Source organism: Nicotiana sylvestris, chromosome 1 (assembly GCF_000393655.2).
Source record: "Nicotiana sylvestris chromosome 1, ASM39365v2, whole genome shotgun sequence".
NCBI lineage: Eukaryota > Viridiplantae > Streptophyta > Magnoliopsida > Solanales > Solanaceae > Nicotiana > Nicotiana sylvestris.
Window position 1 is genome coordinate 42638855 of NC_091057.1, and position 10307 is coordinate 42649161.

General features: G+C 34.1%; 1 protein-coding gene across 1 annotated transcript; it reads left to right on the forward strand.

Moving 5' to 3' along the window:
* Positions 1–4904: 4904 nt before the first annotated feature.
* LOC104217704 (uncharacterized) lies at positions 4905–6031 on the forward strand. The gene is made up of 2 exons (XM_009768013.2): positions 4905–4961; positions 5735–6031. Exons 1-2 carry the CDS (start codon positions 4905–4907, stop codon positions 6029–6031), a joined length of 354 nt encoding a protein of 117 aa, XP_009766315.2.
* The last annotated feature ends 4276 nt before the right edge of the window (positions 6032–10307 follow it).

Genomic DNA, 10307 nt, shown 5'->3' on the forward strand with positions numbered 1-10307 from the left:
GAGCTGGGATTTTTTGGGCTTCCTGTTGGTCGTCATGCCACATGATCCTGTCGGTGTGTGAGGTTTCATCAACCTGTTGTGCGTCCTGCGAATCCGCGTCTGCTGAAATCTGTCCGGGTGCGTTATCGGGATTCTACGGTGGCGCACCGACTACTGGAACAACCACACCATTTTCCCAGTGGTTTCTGAGGTCGTTGTTGTCGACTCTGTTTACTGAGCTAGACATTTTGTCCTGAAATCAAAAGATCTTGGATAAAAAAATGTGAAAGATAACTTGCGTTGTGTAATGAAACCAGCAAGAAATGATCACTATTATTTTTAGCCCCACGATGGGCGCCAAACTGTTTATATTGAAAATGGTAATAACAATTAAATTTGTAAATGAGACTCTAAAAATACGTGATCTATTTTTATGCCAGTTGTTAGAGCAATGGATTCTAGATATGTGAAGTTTAATCAACGAAATACAAGCTAAAACGGGGCAGTAATCAAACCGAGGGGCTTGCTACCCGGGCCTCGGACTGATCGATGAAAGGCCTCGAGGTCGATGCTTGGGCTCGAGCTCGAGCTATCGGGGATAATCGGGAAGGGAATAAAAGTTAGGATATAATCAACAAGGCTCTTTGTGGCCAATATCAAGCAATAAAAGAAGAACAAGTATGAAAGCAATAAATGGAAAGAGTCGCCTTGAGCGAGTAAGTAGAGAGAAGAGAGAGAGAGAGTTGTTATTGATCTTGTGTAGAATGGTTGGAGTAACATCAGCCCTTTACAAAGTGGTGAGGATTCCCTTTATATAGGAGGGGAATCCTTTTATAGTACAACATGTATTAATTGTAAAATCATGGAGATGGGACGGCTAGACGCGACGCCTCGATACAGGCTTTGGGTAGGCTGGCACTGTCAGACTTAGCCGTGTGCCTTGGGAATTTCCCATTTTGCTCTAGCCTCGATCTTCGTCTTCTTTTAGTTGGTCCTCGACGAGCCCCGTGGGAGGGAACTCGGTCGCAACTCCGCGTACTCAGGGTCTCGAGACATTCTTCTGAAGTGACTTGATAGCAAGAAATTATGCCCTCTAATTTCGCGGCATACATTATTATATAAGGTTTGTTGTGAAGACTTATCTATTATAATATGTTAACTTAACTAAATGATATAAAAACTAAATACATAGTGTGCAAACTATCTAAGCTATATATCCCTATATCAACTAGCAAACTGGCAGCTACCTGCTAATTATCATTATCCTAATTTTAGACCTTTTTAAGGTTCGGAATTAGAAAGTAGATGACCCCTTTAGTTTTTAATTAATTGGGTATCATCATATATTTTTCTTTTTTATTTCTTTATTAGCTTGTTAGATATATGTTTCAATGATAGACAATAACACAATTCTAATGGCGAAAAACCAATCCCAAAAGAGGATGTCACAATCATTGAAAAAAATTCTAGCAGAAGATCTTAAAGCAAGAATCAAAGAGTCAAATGTGCGAGTCAAGATCCAAAAACAAGAATCAAGGAGTATATTTGTTGTGACAGCGAGCTTTATGGAAAACGAATATTCGATTCAGTTATTTACGGAAGGCATCAATCAATCAATCCAGACAGTCAATTAATCAGTCCAAAATATCAATCAATCTCTATAAAAGATCTATAGAGAATAGTCTATCACGCATAATAGAGAATATTCATCTCAACAGCTTGCAAGGAAAAGGAATTCAAGGAAGCAACGAAAATAAGCTCCATTCTATTCTTGGAAGAAAATCATCTTGATTGAGTCTGAGAATCAACTCCCTTGGGTTGCCTTTCAACCATTATACTATCACGCTGTGAAGAATGGAGACGAACACTTTATATATTCTACAGAAGATGCAAAAGAAGAATATACTTTGATCGAACCAATATCAATCTCTTTGTTCTACTTCAAACAAGCACTGTAGTCTGCTATAGATTTATTGTGTAACTAGGAAGAGAAGAAAGAGAGAAAAAGAACACTAGTGAGGCATTGTATCAAGCATAGAGAAAAGAACAAAGTGACAAAGCTGTTGGTGTATAACAACATCAACCCATATGTACCAAGTTACTTCATACTTGAAAGAGAACACCTTTGCAACCCAATGGGACTAGACGTAGGATTCATTCTGAATGTGAACTAGTATAAAAATATTTTGTGTCATTTAGTTTCTACAGTTTATTTTCTTGTATTCAGTTTACATCTCATATCACAAGCCCAGTCGACTAGAACGCAAGTTAGTCGACTAACTCGATAAAGAAAAGAAAAAATTATAATTCACCATCGCTCTTGCACTTTCAATTGGTATCAGAACAGGTCTCACATTTTTGCTTAACAGCTTGTGAGAAAATATCATGGCAAATCAAGTAACTATTAGAGCACTATTAATTTCGCAAATCAAGCCACCATATTTGTAATACCTCACATTAAAAATAAGGTACTTAAGTAATTTGTAAATAGAATAAAACAACAATCTAATAAATAAAAAAAGAGAATTTTTCATAAAGAACCATCTTTTAGGTCTAATTAGCCATTTATAGATACCCTTTGCTATATTACGTGTTATAGATACCTTTTATGTCTTTATACAATGTATTTCATGTATTTAAGATGTTGTATTCATTAATACAACAAAAAATAGGCGTAAAAACGGGAATTCCAGCTAAGTCTGATATGTATTTATCTATATTTAAGCGGCATTAACGTGAAATACAGTAACGTATCTGGGCAAAATCTGGAAGGTTAAACTGGTTAAAAATGGAAGAAAATCAAATCACATGATATTCTCCTAAATTAACTCAACGAACTAAAACTAGTACACATTAATCTGTATTCTGCTCAAAGACAGCATCTCAGAAACGTGAATATAGCGAAAAAACAGAGCAACATCTGATCGAACTTCTTCCATTCTCTTCTCCTTTTTTCGATTGATACAAATTATATACAAAATAAGGTATTCATCCTCTATACATATGGAAAGTTTAACAGTTTTGTTGTATCATTCTGGCAAGTGGAACGATGAGGGCAATTACATCGATTTTTCAATTGAGGGAATACTGATAAAGGAGTATGCCTCCTTTAATGATCTGGTTGCTTCAATTTCTAATCAACTGGGTATAGATTTGAGCTCAAAGACCATTAAAATACAATACAAAGTAGAAGAAAATTGCACGCCAATAGAAATACACAATGATAGGGGTTACAGAGTGTATGTAGAATTGAAAAAAGAGCACAGAGAATTTGGGATTTATCCTTTGTGCATAACAACTATCGAAAAAGATCTTATATCCGGAGGTAGTTTAAATCAAGGCGACATTGTGCAAATAGATGAAGGAGTTCAAAGGTATGATTCCGATACAGATGATACAGTGGCTCTAGATTTTCTCAATTCGGGAGAAGCGATTGGAGTGTTCGAAATCCACAAGGATTTGATAATTTCAAAAACTAATCAAAAGGAGGTTATGGCTGGACAAATTTATAAGGATAAGGCTACATTGAAAGAGGTGATGGAGAATTATGCTATAGCTCAAAAGTTTTAATTCCGGGTTATTAGGTCTAATGCTGTCAGGTTTGCATGTATATAATTTTTTTTTTCCGTTGTATTTTCGATTATTGGTTCGAGCGGTAAGTTTAACGTCGTTGTATTTATGCGTATTTGTGTATTTCCTCTAGATGATCACAGATGAAGTAAACATATGTTTGTTTAGGGCACTTAAATACATGTATTCATATGTATTTTACTGGTATAAATACACAAGTGGCTCTAATTATTTTCTTATTATGTCTACTGTGATATTAAGTGTATGCATATACAAACAAGTGTATTCAGTTGTATTCATTGTATTCAAATGCATATAACTATAATGGAATTCAGTAGTATAAAAATTTATATATATAGATGTCAGGATGTACCTATGTCAGATTGTATTTGTCTGTATATGAGCTGCATTTTTTGTAAACACTTATACTAATCAAATGTAAAATAATTAATTCTTTGCAGCTATGCATTATTATGTATTTCAGAAGATTGTGAATGGAGGTTTAAGGCTTCAAGCATTAACAAATCAGAACTATTCAAAGTGAGAGAATTCAATGATAACCATACATGTCCACTGAAGGATAAGGTGTATGAGAGGCTAGTAGCAGCCTTATAGGTGGTATGATAAGGCCTAAGCTTACAAACCATAAGAGGAAATACACTCCAAGAGATATTATTGATGATGTGAAATCAGATTTAGGTGTAGATGTTAGCTACATGTTGGCATAGAGGGCTAAAGAAAATGCAATGAATTTTTTGAGAGGTGAACCGGCTGATTCATACAAAAAATTACCAGGATACTTATATACAATGAATATGACATATCCAGGTTCCCACATCAGAATGGTAAAATCGCCAAAAAATGAATTCATGTACGTGTATATATCCTTGTATATCTTTATAAGGGGGTTTGATCATTGTAGACCCATTGTTGTTGTGGATGGAAGTCACCTAAAATCTTACTATACCGGGACATTCATTTCGGCAAACACGTTGGATGGTGCATGTGAGTATCTGAAATATAATACAATCTGTTAATATTTTTAAATATTGAAATACATGTTTTAAAAATAATTATATTCAATTGTATTTACGGGTCATATATTGCCACTAGCATATGGTGTTATTGATTCAGAGAACGATGTTGCTTGGATGTGGTTCTTTGAGCAATTTAAGATAGCATACGGTGAAAGGGAAAACATGTGCATCGTTTCATATAGAAATGAGAGTATCATTAAATTTGTATCGAGAGTGTATCCAGATGTACCGCATTTTGCTTGTATATGACATTTATGGAACAACGTATATAAGAAATTCAAAAAGAGCCATGCCAAGTTGAGCGAGATATACTTCTCGATGGCAAAAACATACACACAAGCTGAATTTGACAGTCTGATGGAGAAGGTGGAGAAGGTAGATATTAGGGTGAAAGAATACTTAGGCTGGTTACGAAAAGTGGACTAGGTTGTATGCACTTGTTAACAGGGGATGGACAATGACGTCAAATATTGCTGAGTCAATCAATGCCGCACTAGTTTCAGCAAGGGAATTACCAATATATGACTTTCTCGAAGAAGTTAGGAAGATGTTTGGACATTGAAATTGTAGTAACCGCAAAGAAGCTACACAGACATACACGACGCTTGGAAAAAAATACCAGGAGATGCTGACTTTGAATGAGGCAATGTCTACACGTATGACTGTAAGTTATATTTTAATGTCATTGCTGTATATAGCTTAATTGTTACTGAATTAATGGCATGAATACAATGATTTTTTAAGTAGAACTACCATTAGTACATATGAATACAACTATATTCAAAGTCATAAAAGATATATTTTTCTGTAGATCTGATATGAATATAACTGAATATAACTAAAAACATGATGCAAAAACTATTGGAATACATCAGAATATAACTAACAAAGTTGTATTATATGTAATTTTAATATGTATTGTCAATACGTATGATTCTAATGCTTTTGTTAGCATCCTGTTGCCTAAAGTACAACAGAATTCTGATAAGTTCTACATTAATTACAGTTGATATTCTGCTGGTCTAAATATTTGATGTATTCATCTATATGCAAAATTTTCAGTTGTATGTAACTTATTAATTCAGCATTATACATTTGGTAATTCAGATATATGTGCTCAAAACTTATATTTTTATTTTTAAATGTAGGTGGTACCATCAACTGAATACTTACATACGGTTAACGATGGTGGGAGGAATTACACAATCTGCCTGTTAGAGAGAAAATGTGTTTGTGGGAGGTTCCAAGTTGATGAATTGCCATACCCACATGCTTGGGCTGTATTGAAGAGCAAGTTTCTAATGCCAGAAGAATATTGCTCTAACTATTACAAACCAAATACAATTGTAATGACATATGATTTGCCAGTGTACCCGCTACCGGACAGAAATGACTGGAATATACCAGAACATATTGCAGAGGAGGTTGTACTACCACCCAAATAGAAAAGACCTCCTGGAAGGCCAAAGAAGAAGCGCAATAAAACTTTAAGTGAATTGCTGCAGCCGAAAAATCAACATTCATGTAGCATATGTGGGTAGGGAGGACATAACAAGTGAACGTGTAGAAATACTCCACGTAATAAATAGTTAACACTCTGACATGTATTGGTGCTTCAACGATTTGTCAATACTTATGATAACATTGTCAAGTAATAAATTCTCATTGTCAAGTATTATATTCTGAAATGACTTTCGTGAATAGTTTCTGAATACATATAGTTGAAGTATTTTTATACAGATAAATACATATGCACTATACAGTTGAGTATAACTGAGTATAGATGAATACTAAAAAATACAACTGGATACAACTGAAGTATTTTTATGAATAATATAGTTGAGTAGCACTGAATGTAAATGAATACACCAAAATACAACTGAATACAACTGAATAATACACTTAAATACAACTAACTACTGCTGAATAAAACAAGCTGAATACAACTGAGTACATCTGAATACAACTGATTACGTACAACCTGTTTAATACATTTGAAATTGTGTTCTTTAATATGTGTTATCTGAACTTGAAAGATACATCTGAATGGATGCTGCTGAATACAACTAAATACAACTGAATTTGACAGTTAAATACAACTGAATCCAGAAAAAAAAATATCTGAATTCTTTTATATAACCTACCATCAGCATACATAAAGTTTCTGACTTTGACATTAACATGTTCACTAACTAAAATATGTTCAAGCAAAGGTACTTGGTATTAACACATACTTGAATCCTGTGAGATAAATATGTATCCAAACTGAAGAATAAGCATGAATACTTATGAATAAACCAGTGAAACAGTGATTGAAAAGTTGCAATTGTCATACACGAACACTGTTGATAAAGTGATAAGTTTTTCAAACTAAATGCCATCTACACCAAAAACTACTCAAAATAGTATTCATCTTGAAACTACACTCCAAAACTACAATAACCTAAAGCTACTCTAACACTATCTGCATCTTTGAATCTGACTCCGTGATTTTCCTAGCAATCTTTGAAGGTGCTTCATTCTCGCTTATGGCATCAGCGTCTATCTTCCGCATAGCATAATCCTAGAGGAGAGCACCATATCTTTGACGGAGTAGAGTGGAATCAAATGTTATTCGTGGAATCTCTCCAAGAGTGCTCAGAAACTCTGCGTATTCTGCAACATGCACCCCACAATCCCTAAAAAATAATTAATTGAAACAATTAAAAATAATTCATACAATAGATTTGTATATAACATACAATAATGATGCTTGAATACTTACATGCTACCAGCTTTCTGTTGAGGCAGATCTGAAATGAAAAAAACTTCAAAGGGATCATTATGTGACTTGTCAGTGTATGCTGAGCAAGTAGACCAATCTATGCCTTGACTATCTCTGTAAAAGCCACTGATTGATAGATACAGAGGTACAAGCTTAGCTAGCTTATCAATCTCAGAAACTACATAAGCATCATGACCTGTAGATCTGTATGAGTCATACACTTTGATACATCTCTCCTTGAATGAGACAACAACCAATCCCCAGCGTAGTTTGTCCTTCAAGTTGACTGGTATCATGACATTGTCCACAGTATGCCAAGGTACATTAGCATGCAATCTGTAGCCTCTTATGTACTCACATACCACATCCTCTTCTTTGGCTACATTAGCATTACTATTTGTATTAGCATACCTGTCGAATATTTCAGCAATTCTTGTCTTGAATATACAATCAACAGTTGTATACTTGAAGTTTCTTGTTTGATTGTACTTTCCCTTCTTTTTCATATAGTAGAATATGACGTCAATATGCTATACACAAAGTTAAGTACATGGTGTGAATCCAATTAATCAAACTATTAAAGAATATAGCTGAATACAGAGAAATACATGTGAAAAATACAGTTGAATACAACAGATTGTATGTGAATAAAACTATTGACTACAACTGACTACAACTTACTACATCTGATTAAAACAATTGAAAACAACTGAATATAACTGAATACAGCTGAATAATATTGAATAATACAATTGACTACTTATGGTTTAAAGACTTGAATATGACTGTCTACAGTTAAATACAGCTGAATACAGAGCAATGCAGTTGAATACAGCTGACTATAGCAGATTAAAACATTTGACTTCAACTAAATATAGTTAAATACATCTGAATACAAATGCAGTTGAATACATCTGACTACAGCTTAAAACAGTTGAATTTAATTGAAATTAGCTGAATACAGCTGAATACAGATATTGAATAAAGCTGAATATAACAATTGAATACAACTAACTATAGCTGATTAATACAGTTCAATTCAATTGACTATAACTGAATACATCTGAATACACTAAAATACAGCTGAATATAGCTAAATGCAGATGTTGAATAAAGCTGAATATAGCAATTGAATTTAGCTGACTATAGCTGATTAATACAGTTCAATTCAACTGACTATAGCTTGAATACAGTTGAATATAGCTGAATACAGCTGAATGCAGATGAATAATACAGCTGAATATCGCTGAATAAAACAGCATGTTGTTATTCAAAGAAAATTAGTCAGTTAGGGAAAAAAAACATACGTTGTCATCCCATAGCTTCCCGTCAAACGATAGAAGGTAAAACCAATTTTTTGAATTAACTTGATCAACTCCAAAATCCAATGGTATATAAAGTGTTGACTTGTTCTTCTTGTAATGGTCTTCCAAATTACTTCTACAAGTATGGTATAAAAAATATTATATACATTTTTAAAAATATAAAAACTTAATACACATACCGGGGGAAAACTCACCTCTGATCATGTCTAGTGAGAAGACCATCACGAACTCATTTGTCATATTCCTGAATGATTAACGTAGGATGTGGCCCCGTTATTGAATCATCCTCAAAGGGGTGTCTTTTTTCAAAAATGGGGGTCAACTTTACTGAGGTACATGTTGTTCATTGAATTCGTGATTAGAGACTTTTAAATTTAAAAACCATGAGGAAAGTTGAATCTTTAATTTATAAAAATACTAACCTGCGGAGTCGAAGTTATACTCATAAGGCGAAGAGTACCATCTACTTGGTCGCCGATTCCTATGAGATGGTATTGGGGTTGATTCAGCTTTTTTTGCACTGTTGTGAATCACAATTCTCGTTTCTCGAATTTGACTGGGAAGAAACTTGTCGTCCAGCTCAAATTGAGATACATAGAATTCTATAGATACACCCTCTTGACCAGTAGATGGTATGTTGGACGGCACCTCTGATGTAGTTTTCCCCTCTCCTCTTGACTCCAAACATTGATCATTAAGCACTTGTTTCTGTTAGTTGTATGTATCATTGTTAGTGTATTAACTTAATGTTACAATACAGTTAAATACATATAAGTGTAGTAAGAAAATAGATTTTGGTAATGGAAATGGGAGTTTGAAATACATCACACATATTCAAGAAATACAAATCAGAATACATCAAAATAAAGCTAAATATGTTTAAATACAGTAGTTAATTCCATTTACATATTAAGGTTAACACAGATATGAATACAGCTAAATACATTTGTTGGTCGATGCATTTATCAGTTTAGTGAGGCAGTTAAATGCTAGTCGAATACATACAACTTTTATAATACAATTATCTAATTATAACAGCAAGCAGGAGATATAAACAAATGCTCAATATGTTAAGAATGTTAACCCTCAACATTATCTCCGACATCGGTGTCAATGCCATCATCACGTCTCCCTATGGGTTCCTTTCTCTGGTGTAAACTTTCAGTTTGCTGATTTTGTAAAGATGGTCAGAAAGCTTCTTGAAGTTATCATTGATCAATGTTCTTAGAGACTTGAACTCTCCTACAACCTTAACAATACAAAAATAATTAGAAGATTGCGCCAAAAATATATGAATGCTATTCATTAAACTGTAATGTTTAATTTGTGGTTAAATACTCACGTATTCTTTGAATGAATTTAGGTCTTTCCTCAAAGAAGATACTTCGTCATTTTGGGAATCTGGCAGCTGATTGTCATGCAAAACTTTATGTCCAAATTCGGATACACAAACATGAGGAATCTTGGGTTGATATTCTATTTCATTAGGATGCCTTTCGTGTTCCTTGCGCTTTTTATGGGGCGGTGATGAAGATGGACCAACACTTGCAACATGTTTCTTCTTACATTGAAGCTCGGGTGTAGGAGAAAAGTCATCCGAATCCTCTCCTGATTTGTCTGAATGAGCAGGAG

What these genes read in the sequence shown, in the direction of transcription:
- LOC104217704 (XM_009768013.2), top strand. Translation starts at nt 4,905, where the DNA reads ATGGCAAAAACATACACACAAGCTGAATTTGACAGTCTGATGGAGAAG. An exon ending in TGATGGAGAAGGTGGAGAAG is followed by an intron (nt 4,962 to 5,734) that starts GTAGATATTAGG and finishes TTTTAAATGTAG; the next exon opens with GTGGTACCATCAACTGAATA.